The 16,561-nt window shown below is 33.8% G+C and overlaps 2 protein-coding genes and 1 long non-coding RNA gene across 3 annotated transcripts; 2 read left to right on the top strand and 1 right to left on the bottom strand.

Annotated features, from left to right (window-relative positions):
- Window positions 1-3,669: 3,669 nt before the first annotated feature.
- Window positions 3,670-5,236, bottom strand: LOC103933752. Its single transcript, XM_009343438.2, has 2 exons — window positions 4,937-5,236; window positions 3,670-4,388 (listed from the first exon to the last, which is right to left on the bottom strand). The coding sequence occupies exons 1-2, from the start codon at window positions 5,159-5,161 to the stop codon at window positions 3,849-3,851; spliced, it is 765 nt and encodes a 254-aa protein (XP_009341713.2). The 5' UTR covers window positions 5,162-5,236; the 3' UTR covers window positions 3,670-3,848.
- Window positions 5,237-8,645: 3,409 nt separating this feature from the next.
- Window positions 8,646-9,461, top strand: LOC108866079. Its single transcript, XR_007254489.1, has 2 exons — window positions 8,646-8,921; window positions 9,018-9,461. It is a non-coding gene; the product is annotated as an uncharacterized LOC108866079 (long non-coding RNA).
- A 3,955-nt stretch (window positions 9,462-13,416) lies between these two features.
- On the top strand, window positions 13,417-15,579 carry LOC103933751 (ubiquitin-NEDD8-like protein RUB2). The gene is made up of 3 exons (XM_009343437.2): window positions 13,417-13,678; window positions 14,880-15,139; window positions 15,315-15,579. Exons 1-3 carry the CDS (start codon window positions 13,586-13,588, stop codon window positions 15,424-15,426), a joined length of 465 nt encoding a protein of 154 aa, XP_009341712.2. The 5' UTR covers window positions 13,417-13,585; the 3' UTR covers window positions 15,427-15,579.
- Window positions 15,580-16,561: the final 982 nt, after the last annotated feature.

Genomic DNA, 16,561 nt, shown 5'->3' on the forward strand with positions numbered 1-16,561 from the left:
AATTGGTCTACTAAATGCACATAATTAGCTCCACGCAGGAAGCCATTAAACGATATCACTTTGACAAATTGTAGTTGAATGCTATTTTCAAACATTTATGTGATACAACCATATTTTTTTGACATCACTATCCCTTATTTTAATAGCCGTTTGACCCTGAAACTCTTATCCTAGTTGAAAATTTACCCTTGGAATATTTTTTTTTTTTTTTGGTAAATACCCTCTTGAACTATTTGAAATCAGCTAATTAACCTATAATCATTAGATTTTATAAAATTTCATCAACCTTGTCGTCAAATATTGGGACAATTTTACCTTCTAGAGTGAATCACGTGTGGTCATGTGCCAGTATTTGATGGTAAAGTGGATGCATTTTCATCAAATTTGACAGTGAGGAGTTAATTGACTGATTTCAAATAGATCAGAAAGTTAATTTTCCAAAAAAATAGTTCATAGAGTCAATTTCAACTGAGATAGTAATTTAGACGGTCAAACGACAATTTATTCCTTACTTTAGTTACATACACGCCCCCTGCATCAAATATCTCTCTACTCTCTTTACAAAGAGCAATTTGTATTGTATGGATACACCATTACAGTGGTATCTTGTGTTAATAATACAGGATAAGTTAACACATCTTTATAACATTGACACAAAATTCTATTGGAGCAGTGTGCTCTCGATACGATGATGCAGAGAGAAAAAAAAACACCAGTACATTCACTATTCATGTGATTTAATGCGAAGGATGGCCTATGTGTTGAAACATTTAAATGTTCAAAATACATGGATACAAGTCCCAATCAGAGATTAATGAGTTTCCTTAATTAGGCAGGTCCTCGCTACATTTTCATAGGTGACATAACTACACAAAAGTATGTACTTATCTATGTACACTTTATGTATGTGCTTGTATTATGATGACTTCATGTATACATACATGACATACACACATACACATGTAGGCAACCGATTGATCCGGCATGTTGCCTGTCCCCCGTGGTGTGTTGATGGTCGACCGCTCGTCTCTCGTCTACTAAAATCGAATCGGGTTCGTCAAAATGGAGTCCCGTACATGAATGACCCTATTATACGGTATATGATACATATACAATATACGTACATATAGATGAGTATTGATGAGGATTATTTGGATAAAATATACCAAGAGAGGACAGTCAGGAAGAGGAGGGTGTGTATTTAATAAGGCATGAATGCTAGCATGAGCATTTATAGGCCTAACTTGAATTTGGAGAGGTTTTTCAATGTGTCGGGAACACGATCCAATACACCTAATGTCATAACACAAGTGGTTGGATACTTGAAAAAGAAATTTTCGACCATTTGTATTATAACACTTGATTTATCGGGCCGTACTTCCAACACACAGAAAAATTTCTCCTGAATTTGTAGCTCATGATCCTCTTTCCCCTTGATTAATTTTGGGAAGAGTTTTTACTGGCATTATTTCCTTTCTGAATTATAATCAAATTAAGAAGGGGCGCCATGGTAGGTGAGAACCCGATGCTACTCTGCTTTCAAAACAAGACCAAAAAACATGTGTAGATATTGTGGTGCAAACCCTTGACGTCAGATTTTGGTTGGGAATTTGGTGATGCGTGTTTAAATAGTTGAAATGGCCGGGGGGACTTATTGTGATGATGGCAAAACTCAACAAGGAACCTTAAAACTCATTAGATTCATTACAATTAGATGGAAAAAAATAAAACAAAAAGCAAAATCATGGGTTTTATTTTGATGAAGAACACATATTTTGCCCCCACAAAGATAAGATTATGGTGAGTAAAATTAGTCTGATTGTAAGAGGCTTGTAGCTTAAGTTATTACGAGTGTTCATTTATGCATTCGAGCAGTGGCGGAGCCAGAATTTTATGGTAATGGGGAATTTAGCGAAAAATATCATTGGATCATTTTGTTGAGCTTCTACTGAGTACCTGCCAAGTTATGCCGCATCATGTCAATTTTTCCAAGGCCTATTGAGTGAAGGTTTTCATCAACACGAGAAATATGAGAAGAAAGACAAAGGTACGAAAGAAGAAAATCTACAAGTAACAATACATGGGGTTGCACAAACGAAGCAACGGTTTGTAATTCAGTGTTTTTGACTCATTCTTTTAGTTTGTCGTAGCTATGTATAGGGTTCATACACAAATATACAGTTAAATATACTTGAAGTTATGAAGCTATTGGAGTCATGAGCAACCAATGACCCCATGTTTGCTCTGCCACTGCATTCGAGGTTTTACATTCGAATCTCTCCTCCCCCAATATCGTTCAACCAAAAATAATTATCATGCTTGTTTTGCAATACATATTCGTGATCTATTACATGGTTTGAAGAACCACCTGATTTCATTGCCGATGTTTTTGCCTGAGGACAGGTGTAATATTACTCAATATTTGATCTATCTATTTTAGTGTGTGGAACTATTTTTCATATATTATGCTGAAATCTCCACAAAGTTTTAACGAGACAACATTATCATACCATATTCTCTTGTATCAAAGAAGGACTTAAGTAAAACAAGTTTGTCACCACCGTGACATTCTACCATTTCAGTTTAAAAATACAATGGCATGTGAAGTTTCTTTGCACAAAACCTTGCATTATTAGACCTGAAAGCCACAATTGTGATAAACACGTTATAAGTTGTTCTCCTCGTACAAATATATTTTTCATCAAATGCATATCGCATTCACTTTCAAATAAAAAAGAAAAGAGTTTAAGGCTTTTGATTTGATCATATGGAAGTTGAAAACTACTACCAAGTTTGGTTAATAGGAAATTTGAAAAAACAGGGTGGATGGAAGTGAATAGATTTTTCTTGGGGCGGTGGCAACTGTAAAGCATCCTCACTTAAGGTTCATTAAATCAGATTTTAATTATTCAAAACTTAGAGTGCATTTACTGCAGCTGATTATGACATTATGTGTCATAATAGAAGGAAAATGATCCTTTCCGGATCTATTTTGTTGGGATTCTTAGGATCCTCACATTCTAACTGTTCATCGTATATCATGCGGTCAGTTTTCGTCAAATTATATTTGTGTTTAATTTTCATAAAAAAAAGTTAAATGATTTAAGATCACAAGATACACGATGAATATCTAAAACTAGGAATCCCAACAAAGTGGATCCGGATAGGATCCAATTCTATAATAGAATAGGTGCTTGCAGACGTAGTTACGTTGGCTAAAATATTGTACTCAATCATCTGCACTCAAAGTTAAATTTATGTCTCAATTTAAATAAATTAGAATATCGCTCGAGAACATTACTTTGCTTTTCTTTGCCAACAGATATGCTAAAATACATTCAAGTTCTGCAAAATATGCTAGACATAAAACACTTCCTCTTTTTGGCATACCATTGTGGTCCAACGGCCATGTATGATGTATATATAGCATGCTGCCAATAACTTGCCACAAAAGCAACTACAATTAATGCGGAAACCAAATTTCATAAAACTTTTTGTACCTCAACACGGATTTAATATTAGCTTTGTACCCGAGCTAGTGTGCTATTCGCTATGCATCCGATTCCAAATATTCTTTCTCGTGTTTATACGATGAATTTAATGTAAATTATCTGCCGTTTATCAAAAATAAAATCAATAATACACAAGCAAATCAAATTTGGGAAAAAATGAAGGCATAAACTGATGCAAGTCTTGAAAATTATGCTAGAAAAAGCAACCAACCTTTTGAATGTACATATACTCTTCTATAGAACTAACAGATCTAATTCTTCAAAGAAAAAAGACTAGTTGTAGAATATCATATACAAAAATCATATCAATCACGATGAACAAGTCTTCTCTTCCTCTCAATTTGATCTGTTGAGATCGATCCGAGGTTTCTTCACCGTTGGCAGCGGAACAACCGAATTGCACCGAGGACATTTAGGGTTATTTCTCATGGTGAGTACATAAGATAAGCAACCGGGACACCCTGCTGCAAATGGTGATGCAAATTGCTTGTCCTCACTGTCACTGTCCTCCTCCTGAGTTTCTTTGATGGGTGACGACGACGATGAGTAAGTTGGCGAAGATGACATCGATGACTTCAACATGGACGAAGACCGCCTCTTGATCGGCTCCTTCTCTGCTCTTTCGAGGGCGGATTTTACCTTGTCCAAAGTGCATAGGCTCTGGTAATTGCATGACGGTGGTGGTGATGATGAAACTAACTTCAAATCAAGGTTAGTGCTGGTTTCATCAAAGAGATTTAGTGGGATTTTCGACGACGCCGATGGAGGGAAGTTCAAATCTTGCATCTTTGGAACTGTTCGATTGGTTTGGCTCTTTTGATCTGAGTTTGAATGTGAATTTTGGGCACTGCACCTTTGAAGATACACTTTCCCTGACTGCAAACAATCAATATACAAATATATTAAGTACATAAATAAATAATAATAAAAAGGTGAGTTGAATACTTACAATTAATCAATTTACTGACATAAAGATATAGCTTTTAAAGAAAGTAAAATGGGATTAAAACTTGCAGAGCATTGAAGAACATCACCAAATTAATTGATTAAGTACAGAAATATATCCTCATCCTATTAATTACACACCCTTTTGAAAATATTTTTTTTTTGTTGAAACAATATCAATAGATAATTACAAAAGATTGTAACGACTTTCTCAGCAACCAAACAGACATTTCCAAATCAATGAATTATGCAAAAGAAAACACATCACATACAGACAATATCAGTTAAATTCATCAAAGAAACAGAATTGAATGTCATGAAATCAGAATTCAAAGCAACCTAATCGAAAACAAGAAAACAAGAACACAAAACCACATCAAAATCAAGTTCCCAAGTTTTTCCCACCAAGAAATGTAAAAACACACTGTTTGATTGATTCTCTGGAAACAAACATGACCCAGATGAGAAAATCGACCAACCTTCAAGTCCAAGCGCTTTTCCCAGCCATTGGGGACCTGTAAGTCGAGGTCCAGTTCCTGGGAGTCGTTGGGAAGCTTGGAAGAAGACGACCCACTACCACCAAGCAAGTCTCTTGTAATCAGGGCCGTTGATTCCTCACCACTAGAATCACTCCCAACGCTCAGATGTTGGTCGTCGCTGTACCCACTAAGAACCCGAAACAGAGAGCTAACATCAGCAGCCATTACTGGGGCCTTACAGAGCTTCGTTTTCTGAGGGAGAGAGAGAGAGAGAAGGAGAGGGGGTCTTTGGGATTTTATAGAGTCCAACTGTATATGGTAGTAAATAAATATAGCCCGTTATGTAATATTTAAAAAATAAATTGGAAATAAATTAAAAAATACATTTATGTTATTTATTGATTGCTAATTTTATTTGCTATTATTAATATTAGTTTGAATTTGAATTAAGCTAATAATAAATCTAATTCAATTTGGTTAATGCGTTCATTTATTGTTTGGGATATTAATTGATGGGGTTGTGGAAGGGTGGGAGGAGAATTCAAGGAAAGGAGGCACCTAAAGTTATGGTAGGCATTAAATGCTTTTGGAATAGGCTCTCTTCTTTTTATTTTTTATTTATTTATTTTTTTTTGAGAAATATTGGGAAGATTCTTTTAAAAGTGAAATTTTCTGTTATTTTATAACTTAATATTAATTTCAGTTTTAACAGTATAAAATATTGTCTAAAAAATATAAGGTGTTAGAGAGTCCATGAAGAGTTCCACGTTTGAGAGAATCCCCTTAACATTTTTCTATTTTTTGAAGCTTGTTTGAGATTGCTTTTATATGAAGTATTTCTACTCATAAACGTTTGTAAGGGCATCTCCTATGAGAGATGCAAAATGACCATTTTAAGGCATTTTACATCCTTTCTTTATTAGAAAATTCTCTAATGGCAGAATGTAAATTTGCTATTCATCATTTTTTTTTTTTTTTTTTACGTATTCTTAAAAAAAAAAAAAAAAAAAAAAAAGACACTTGAAAATACATCATGATGAAGCATCTGATAAGTGCTATTTCGAAAAGCATTCTATGACCGAAAGTTGCTGAAACAAACGGAGGAGAGAATCGACTCGTTCAGTATAATTCCCTACTTCTAAATTTTTCTGTCCAACCGAGACATCAAAATTGACTTTGAGAGCACTGAATTTAGGAGCATTCCATCTAATAGTTGGGATGATTTAATCAATAGAATAATAGGAGTTCGTAGGCCTCACATTACTCTTGCTAACGCTATCTGCACTTTTCAGGACATTCATCGGGTGGCAGAGATCCCATCAAAACCTTTGTTAGCTAACTGTGATTAGTTAGAGAGAAAGCTTTGGGAGGGTGAGAAATCTTCATGTGTTCAACTTTCTTTCCGTGTTCTAAACACATTGTTTTTAAATTCCCCTCCCCTTAGTCCCTTCTATTTGAATGGTCACAATTAAATCACGTCAATATTTTAACTTATTTATAGTTTTTTTTTTTTAGTACATCGATATTTTTACACTTAAGGCAGGGGGACTTTAGTTAAGCCACACAATGGGCAACCTAATTTGGTTTCGAATTTGTCATCCATGAGATTCGAACCTAAGATCTCTCACTTCCAAGTGAAGAGGAATACCACGAAAGCGTAGTATTGAGTGGCGACTTATTTATAGTTAGTGAGGAGGAAAGGGAGGGGGAGAAGATCTAGAGGGGAGATATAATCCTACTCCCTATGCTTAGATAACATATATATGTTTATGAATAATGATAGCTAGACCAAGTTTTTAGACCAAAATTGCAAACTATGTGATGAGTCACAAATAGGAAATAAGCACGATAATTAACAATTAAGTAATAATTCAATCACCAACAGCCACACCATATAGTTTACAAATTTTGATTTAAATAGATGGTCTCCCTACTATTATCCAGTCTTTATAACTGAAACTTGTTAAGATTTCATAATTTATATCTTATTAATTAACAAACTATGTCTCTAACCACATGAGTGAATCCACAACAATTGAAATTATATAAGATCAAAGAAAATGGTAGAATCTTTATAAGACTTTCATAATGCACTCATAGTGCCACAATAAGATTATAGGGTCACAATTTGACTTGGCACAATAAGATATCGAATTCACTATGTTATCCTCATCATTTGTGTAGCACAAAACTGAGTCCGTCTTAAACTAATAGAGCTTTTACTTACTTTCAATTACCCAAAATCAATGTGAGACTGAATTTGTTAGCATTGGTGGTTAGTAAACATAGGAGATATGATATGAATGAGAATGATAATTGTTCCTTGAAATATGTTCTTTAGAAATAAAATGTTTAAGTAAAGAGACATACCACTAGATCAAAAGTAAGTTTATTTTTTGCAATCATGTCAAGATTTGTGTTTGTGTGTATCTTTAATGTATTGTGATTTTTTTAGTGAAACGATAACGGTTTTATTAAATATGAGGGTCATTCAAACAAACGAAAAAAAGCCAAAGCAAAAAAAATTGGTGAATTAGCCAATTTAATAGCCACAATATTGGCGAATATGTGAGTGTAACAAGCAACAAAACAACTCACCTTACACTTTAGAGCCAAGAGAACATTAATTAAAAAATAATAATCCATATTCTAGAAATTAGAAAATATTTAAAAGAGTAAAAGGAGTAAAAAGTAGCACATAGATTGATATGAAAGAGGTTGTTATGTGCTATAATTGTTACAAATTTACAACGAAACAGAAAGAATTATTTGACCACTTAAACTTAGATGATGATAAAGAAATTAAATGAGTTTTAGCTTTTTTTTCTTAAAAAGGGATCAACTGGTTGCCAACGCAAGCACGACAATCTACTTTTTCGAAGGTTGGAAAAACTCACATATACATTTTAGCCTTTGTTGACCATCATCGTGTGGAATATGGATCTGAAATTCGTCCTAACTACTGAGCCATTATGTAGTGGTTAAATGAATTTTAGTTGGTGTGCATGAATATACATAAGGGGAAATATTTGCGCTCACCATAATTGGTATTCATCACCCAATTGATTTGTCGTTAGATGAGTTTAACTCTCAAACTCATATAGCGGTAGTTAATGATACAGTGAGTATTACCATTACTTAAGGGATGTAAGCAAAAATACACTCTATATAATTAAGAAAATTACTTAGCAGCAAAGTAGCTGGCATCAAAGACTAAGGTTCATTTCATAGTGTATTATTCTTTTAATTATTGGTCTAATTGTATTCAATGATTAATAAGTTCCATATCAGAATATGTAGTATGCAACATTGCATTTTGACATTTGTATTTATATTACGAGAAATTGACTCTTTTAAAGTGAGACACTTCATAGATTCTTTATAATTTCATGTTTTTTCACAATATTTTATGGGTAAATTATAAAAAATTACCTTAACTATGGGTCGAACGACACTTTCATACCTTATCTTTTAAAAATGACAATGTTATACCTCATTTTACAAATTTGTTCCAATGTCAGACCTCTGTCAGTTTATCTGTTAATTTCTCTATTAAGTGTTGACGTGGCTAAAGACGAGGCCCACTCACTAATCCAAATGGATTAAAAAATAATTAAATATATTTTTAATAATTAAAAAAATTAAAAATAAAAATATTTTTTTATATAAAATTATGGGATCCACATCTCTCTCTCTGTCGGCACCTGCATCCCCAAAATCATAAAACCCAGGATCCCATTACTAATCTAAAACCCAAAATCCCATCAAACCTCCCAAAGCTCACAAAGCCCCAATTGGTATCCCTCTCCTCCCTCTCCGCTCTCTAAATCTTGTATCCGTCCTGCATATCGACCAACTTCTGAATTTGTATCAATTTCTGAGTGTTATGTGTGGATTTCTCCCATATTTTATTTTACTGATCGTCTAATCAGTTTTCTGGTACATGCAGAACGCATTCCAAATTATGTACTTTTTCTGGATATGGGTAAATGATCTGCTCTCACTTAATATCTCTATCACTTTTTGAACTTTGAAGTGCATTTCACGTCTAATACTCAAATCGAATGAAACTTTGCTGCAGTATTCATTTGGGTTGAAATCTTGCTTCCATGCCAATTTCAAGCTCGCAATCGCTAAAGTAATTCCGGGTAAGCATTTTCTCCCTTGATTTATTATGTTCTTGCTTGGCTCTAATGAGATTGGTGAGGGAGGAGGAGAGGGATACCAACTGGGGCTTTGATGGGATTTTGGATTTTTGGATTTGTAATGAGATTCTGGGTTTTGGGATTTTGGAGATGCAAGTTGCCCAGCAAGAGAGAAGAGAGAGGCGAGAGAGAGAGGATGGTGGAGAAAGGTTGGAGGGACGGGTCGATCTTATCCACGTTAAGGAGGTGGGCTTAGCCTCACAATGAGCTAGTAATAATGTGATTCAATCAATTGTTTATTAAATATTATTTTTTCTATTCTTAATGTAAATTTTATAAAGATCGATTTTATTACGTGAATTCAGCTACTTTAATTGGTTTATGAGGGATTTCTTTTAGCATGATATAAGATTATTCATTTACTTCAAATATTTGACTTTCCTTTTGTCAATTTACGCATATAAATATATTTAAAACGTGTAACACGCCATGATTCAAAAAATATATTCTGCATACCCATAAGCGAGAAGGCTAATGAATTTATAGTGAGTTTGACACCAAAGCATGACTTATTAGATTGTTCTAAATGAATTAACAGGTTACTGCATCAGTAGTATTTTTAAATATCTTAATTACTTGGGAAAAAGGAAAACGAAATTCGTGAGGAGCACGAATTAATAGTGCTTCATTACTCGTAGTCATGTGTGTTCCTCCGCAGACACGTCATCGACTTTAGTTTAGTTTACGTTTGGTGTTTACACGGCCTAGAGCGAGCTTTGGGTCACTTCAGTGATATATGGTGGCCTCGTTTTTTGCGGTGGTTTTATGTGAGGTTCACGGTGTTAAGGAATTTGTCACGTTTATATCTTTTTTGACAAATAGGGTCCGACACCATCTTTGTTCTAATGGCGTAAGGGTGTAAATTGATTTGTATTTTGTGCGAATTATCTTCAAATTAAGAAATTGATCAATGAAGAATATGTACATCTCTGGCACCTGTTATACTTGTTGTTTGTGGTAATAAAGTTAAAAATTAAAGTACGCATAACGAACAAACTAACAAACCGAAGAACAAATAGACTATAAATGAAGATAAGTTTATTAACGGAAAGCGTAATGCTAGGGAGACTAAATGTGTAGACTAAATTTTGTAAACTAAATGATGACATGAAAGTTGATAATTGGATTATCACTCAAGTGTTAATTAACGCGCTTCTTTCTTATTGGTAACACATCATTTAATTTGCAATATAGTGTACAAATTTAGTCTTCTACTATCCTAGCGAAGAAAAAAAGGTTTGTCATGAGGGTTACAAATTAGAGGACTACATTATATTGAATTGTATGATACGAGTTACAAGGCATCTTATCTTATTTATAGAGAAAATGAAAGCAAACAATGCAAGAAATAATAAACTTAACCGACAAAAGAAAATCAATAAAATAACAATAATACTAGAACTAATTTTCCAACAAAAGAAACACTTTATCGCTTCTGTCAAGAAATAATATTCTTGTGTATTTGCACAAAAGAGTCTATTTGTTTTGTCGGGCACTGATTATGCTATGAGATTTGAATTTTCTTTTATATATCGATGGAAAAATAAAATCTATTTGTTTTGTTGGGCACTGAAATGAATAATTAGGAATTTAGGTGCGATTATTGAAGGCAAATGGAATCAAATCATTTTCCTTGGGAAATTATAATTCCAGTTTCTTTTGACCTCAGAATTTTTATCTCGTAATCAGTTTTGAAGGTGCATGGCATGTGAAGTGGAGGGAGGAGTGCATCAACAAAAGAAAACAAGAATTATGACAAATAACATTTATAAATAAAAATACTAGAAATTGAGAAAGTCTAACTATTGTCACGTACGCAGACAAATGACAACCGTTTGTTAATGGGTAAGTGACATATATGAATCTTAACTGTTCGTTTATGTGTATGGCTGATGTTTATTTCACTACGTACGTTGATAATTAATTGAGATTTACGTGAAGACGGTGATTACCAAAACCCTAAACAAGATTGTCCAAGAAAAGGTAAAATGAAAAAAAAAATTATTTCTTCTCGCACAAGAAAAAGTAAGTTTATTATTCCTCGTGGCCGTACGCGTGCTCGACCACGAAGCTTCTGAGTTAGGGCTTCGCGGTGGTTGATCACGACGTTATTAAAGTTGTAAAGATTAGTTGGTTGATAATTTCAAGGCTTGTGATATAATTAGGAGTTAAGTGTGATTAGCTACAAGATTGATTGTTCCGTTAAATGCATTTTGGTTTATTTAATGAGTTAGGAGAGGAATTCAAAGAACAAAGAGACAGGGGGCATGCAAGCAATAATAACATTGAATGCCATGAAATATTGGTAGACATATATTCGCGAGTTCAAGTCATTTTAACTTAATTTATCTTTAGTTTTTAATTGTTTTATTGAGAAAATAATTTGGAGAGTTAACTGTTAAGTGAGGTTTAAATCAATGGTCAGATGTCAATAAATAAATGACGTCTTAAGTTCGATTTTTTTCAAAAGAAAATTTGAACCACATTATTGCTAACTCATTGTGAGGCTTAGCCAACCCCCTTCCCTTTAATGTAGACAATATTGTTTGTTAAAAAAAAAAAAAAAAAACAAATAAGATATTGGGTTTTGGGTGTAGACGTCAACGAAAATCTCCTAGTAGCTAGTTGTTAGGTAGGTGCTTGTGGAGGTAGTTTTGCATGAAGTTTGTTTTAAGTTATGGGAAGAGATCCTCTTCAGATCTCTCCCATCAAATCCATCCAATTCATTAATCCGTATCATTAAAATTTGATCCAACATTTACAAACAGGAGGCTCCTTTAAAAGTTATAATAATTGTAGTCGTTGGATCAAATTTTAATGGCCCGGATTAATGGATTGGGTGGTTTTGGTGGGAGAGATCGGAAGAGGATCTCTTCATATATTCTAAATACATGATACTTTTGGTAATTTTAGAAAATTTTGTATTAATTTGATAAGTTAAGCATCATTTCAAGTAAGTATTTGGCGTACGAGAAGTGATTTTCGCACACCCTCCTCTTATTTATAACTATTGGATTAAATAAATCAAACAAAATCAACGGCAATGATTAAACATGAGTGTGTACAAGGCTAAAAAAACTTGTGAAAATCACTTTCCTTAGCGTATTAGACTTGACATTCTTCCCACCGTGTTTAATCTGGCTAGATTAACCGATATTATATGTGTGGTGAGTTCGATACCTAGGATTTCGACTATCACCACACTCATCATCTTGTATCCATTTAAGCTAAAACCTATGGTTTCTTTACGTAGATTATCAAAGAAACCACACTGCAAACAAACAAACAAACAAAGAAAGAAACCACACTGCAGTCATGAGCATTGCGTGGACAAGTACATGACTGAATTGAATGCTTGAGCTTCGTATTTTCATAACCTATAAGAAAAGTAAAAATACAAGGGAGCGCATTTATCGTTGTCTATGTATTTAGGCAAAGGAAGGTACATGTATTAAATATGAATTAAGAAATGCTAAAGAGACTATCTCAAAAGTAGGACTATCTATGGATTTCTTACTACCTCACAGTTTAACATCAATTTTCATAACAATATTATAAATATTGTACAAAAAACATGAGATGACAGAAAGTACACCAAGAATTCCACTTTTGAGAAAGTCTCCTTAGCCTTTCTTATATGAATTTCAATGCTGCAATTAATAATACATTTGTGAAATACCATTTATCAAAAAAAAAAAAAAACAAAAACAAAAATAATAATAATGTGAAACCAAATTGCTGAGTTGGTTTGTACAATTGGAAAATAGGAATAGGAGGACTTTTGGTTTGACAACTAATCCAGCCTAAAAACTTGGGCCTCTTTTGGGCTAGAAAATTTGGGCTAGTGTACACCAAAATTGGGTATTTACACCCATGCATTTGATAAGTATACCCAACACCAAAAGAAGTTCTGAAAGTTTCAATTTGGGATGGTGGTGAATATGTACTTCTCTTATTCACTAGAAAAAATGCAAGTGGTAGTGAAATTTTCAATTTTGTCATTCTTAATTAGCTTTTGTGACATTTTTCTAAAACTTAATATTTCAAAAATTATGATTAAGACATAAATAACACATAAGATAATGATGTCGTAAGAAAGAGAGTCTTGTGCTCGGACACTTGTATAGGGCAACAAACACAATCAAACATTAGGATGAGATAAGTTTCTAGTGGATAAAGCTTTTCACGTCAACTCACTGTGTCGCGGATTCAGACTATCTCCCACTCTTATAGCGTAGTTCAAAGTAGTAATATCGCTTGGAGAACCACGTTGATTTTCCTATACAATAATTCAGGCACTAAAATGATGGAATTGAAAGTTGGGGAACCAAATTGATAATCGATAAATACTTCGGGGGCATCGGTGGAGAAAAAGGAACAATTTTTTATCAAGTAAATACAAAACCTTCACTCTCAGAGGAGACCCAAAACCAGAGAGAAAAAAATGCAGATTTTCGTGAAAACCCTAACCGGAAAGACCATCACTTTGGAGGTCGAGAGCAGCGACACCGTCGACAATGTCAAAGCCAAGATCCAGGTACACTTTCTCTCTCCCTCTTTATTATAATAGTGGATTTTCAGCTTATTTGTTTATTTATTTGTTTTATTGGTAGGAAAATCTGTAATTTATGGGAAAAATTTGTATAAAGTATAATTATGGCTGGATTTTCTATAAAAATTAGGTATCTGTTGAATTGGTGGGTTTGTGATAATCTTTAATTAGTATTTTGTGTTAAGAGTTATTTGGCTTAGTGGGTATAAGTATGTACAGCATAAGAGCTTCAATGTGATTAGGAGATGATGGTCTGTTTAGTGGTTAAATACTTTTGGTTGCAGAGAGAAAAGGGAAATTTTGATTTTGAATGTTGTGATTTTGGTTTTTGATCAACACTTTTGGTGCGTTTGGACGGGGGACTTTAAAGTTCCATGGATTTTAAGACAATCTGTCAGGAATGAACTACGAAAATTAGATAGCGGGATTTGAAAATGAGTAGGTGCAATATATCCTTTGTTTAGTGTCCATTTGTTGTGTTTTAGTAATAGCCTTGTAGTTTTGCAGTGCTTGATTTTCATTGGCAGTGTTCTTGTAGTGCATTTTAATACTCGAGTCTAAAGTTTCTTGGTACTTTATAGTCCCTCATCCAAATTAGCATTAACACGTAATGATTTTCATTGGTGTATGCTATTATCAGGTGGTTTAATTTTTATTGATGCGATTAGAGGAGTTTAGTGATGTATATAGTTGTGGATAGAAAATATACAATAAGAAAGGATCAAGATAAGCAGATCTAGGACTCAATATGTGGAATGTAATCATAGAAAAGAAGAGATACAATCATACAAGCATGGAGGTGGTGAAAATCAATGGTTAACAGAGAAGAAACTTAAAAGTTTTCTTATCCAGGCTTGTGTGGTAAACCAGTGAGGTGTCTCAACAAAAGCAGCTTTTGATAAAGCAATTGAGACTATGGCGTCTGTGTTATTGCGTAGAATTTCTTCTGATTGGAGAACTGACTAGTATACATAATATTAAAGAAAAACTTATAAGTGGTACACGATTAATATTTTTTATTTTTTTTTGTTATTTATCGAAAAAAAACTATACATCATGAAAAGCTCCACAAAGTTTACATGTAGGCTTTTGTTTGCAATTATTTTTACCTTCCATGCTTCGAGGGGAGTATTTGTTGTAATTGTTGTTATGGGATGTCATGGTTACTCTACATAATTGTTTTCAGGATAAAGAAGGCATCCCTCCTGATCAGCAGAGATTGATTTTTGCTGGTAAGCAATTGGAAGATGGCCGAACTCTTGCAGATTATAACATCCAAAAGGAGTCAACACTTCACCTGGTTTTGAGGCTGAGGGGAGGAACTATGATTAAGGTGAAGACTCTGACTGGAAAAGAAATTGAGATCGATATTGAACCAACTGATACCATTGACCGGATCAAGGAAAGGGTTGAGGAGAAAGAGGGAATTCCCCCTGTGCAACAAAGGTACTTTTTATTTTTCCGGGCTATGCTAGCTTTTAACTGCTAATAAGTTGAACACTTCACTCAAAGTAATTTCTGATGGTTAACCGGTATTCTAGCTCCGGGGTCCTGGCCAATTTCAAGTAATTATTGTTTGTTGCCGTTTCATTTACGTGTGTGGATTTACAATTGTTTGCAGGCTTATTTATGCTGGCAAGCAGCTTGGAGATGACAGAACAGCTAAAGACTACAACATTGAGGGTGGCTCTGTGCTTCACCTGGTGCTTGCACTTAGGGGTGGCAGTCATTAACAGAAGGCACAAAAGGCCCTATGGTTTCGAATCGGAGGTCCTAAAAATTTATGTGTCAAAAATGAAGCCAAACCTTTTGAAGCCTTCAAACAGTCAATTTCATGTTCCATTTGTAAAAAATAAGCATTTTTCATCAATGTGTTTGCGCCTCTAGGAGGGTTTTGTTCTACAATAGAGAGCGAGAGTAGGCTTGATAACTTGAATAAAACAATCTTAATGTAGGTTATTTAACGTTATAAATGATTGGGGTGTATTTAGAAAAGAAATTTAATTTAAACCTTTTAGGACCTAAATAGTCATTTCATGCTGGAGTAAAAGTAAATTAGAAGCCAATAATCACAATTTTTTAGTGCAGGATTAATGCCCCGTTTGATATATATATATATAATTTTTTTTTTTTTTTGTCAAAAACAGATTCACTTTAAAGTTAAACAATAAAAAAATGTTTGGTAAAAATAAAATATTTTGTTTATTTAAAAGCAATAGTTTTTAGATAACAACTTTATAAAAAATGGAGTTTAATCTTTAATGAATATTTTCAATTCATGTAATACTCTCATTAGTTTCTAAAAATAACATTACAAATCTTTCTACACACATTTTATCCCTTAGAGAACAAAATGACCACCATCACCTACCACTACAAACACCAACTTTACACTACTATTGCCATTACCACCACTACCACCACCCCCACCACAACCGCTGTTGCCACTGCTCCTACCATAATTGTCACCTATGCACACCAACCATCACAACACACTATTGGCATCACCACCATACGCCCACCACTGTCGCTGCTCGTACCATCGCCGCCGCCACCATCGTCATCGTCGTCAACACCCCAATTACCATGTCTATTCTTGTTATTATATACAATTATATCACTTTTACATTAAAATTTATTAAACGTGTTTGCACTACTTTTCATACTCAGAATACTTTTCAAAATATAATAAATTAAACATTTAATTGTTTTATTTTATAATTAATTATTCCTAAACCACAACAAAAACAATTAAAAAAACACAACAATCTAAAGCTGACTCTATTTCAACTAAATTTCGGAAACCCACTCTCTCAATAAAATAGTGAGGAATTACATTACGCCATACGGCACCTTCTGCGCACAAAG

Source organism: the organism of the source record quoted next, unplaced genomic scaffold, assembly GCF_019419815.1.
Source record: "Pyrus x bretschneideri cultivar Hongxiangsu unplaced genomic scaffold, Pyrus_bretschneideri_v1 Contig7, whole genome shotgun sequence".
In the NCBI taxonomy this organism is placed as follows: domain Eukaryota; kingdom Viridiplantae; phylum Streptophyta; class Magnoliopsida; order Rosales; family Rosaceae; genus Pyrus; species Pyrus x bretschneideri.

Excerpts from the sequence above, each read along its gene's own strand:
- LOC103933752 (XM_009343438.2), bottom strand. The coding sequence starts at position 5,161 with ATGGCTGCTGATGTTAGCTCTCTGTTTCGGGTTCTTAGTGGGTACAGC. Across the intron at positions 4,389-4,936 it reads AAAAGCGCTTGGACTTGAAG|TCAGGGAAAGTGTATCTTCA; the intron begins GTTGGTCGATTT and ends GATTGTTTGCAG.
- LOC103933751 (XM_009343437.2), top strand. The coding sequence starts at position 13,586 with ATGCAGATTTTCGTGAAAACCCTAACCGGAAAGACCATCACTTTGGAG. Across the intron at positions 13,679-14,879 it reads ATGTCAAAGCCAAGATCCAG|GATAAAGAAGGCATCCCTCC; the intron begins GTACACTTTCTC and ends AATTGTTTTCAG. Across the intron at positions 15,140-15,314 it reads ATTCCCCCTGTGCAACAAAG|GCTTATTTATGCTGGCAAGC; the intron begins GTACTTTTTATT and ends AATTGTTTGCAG.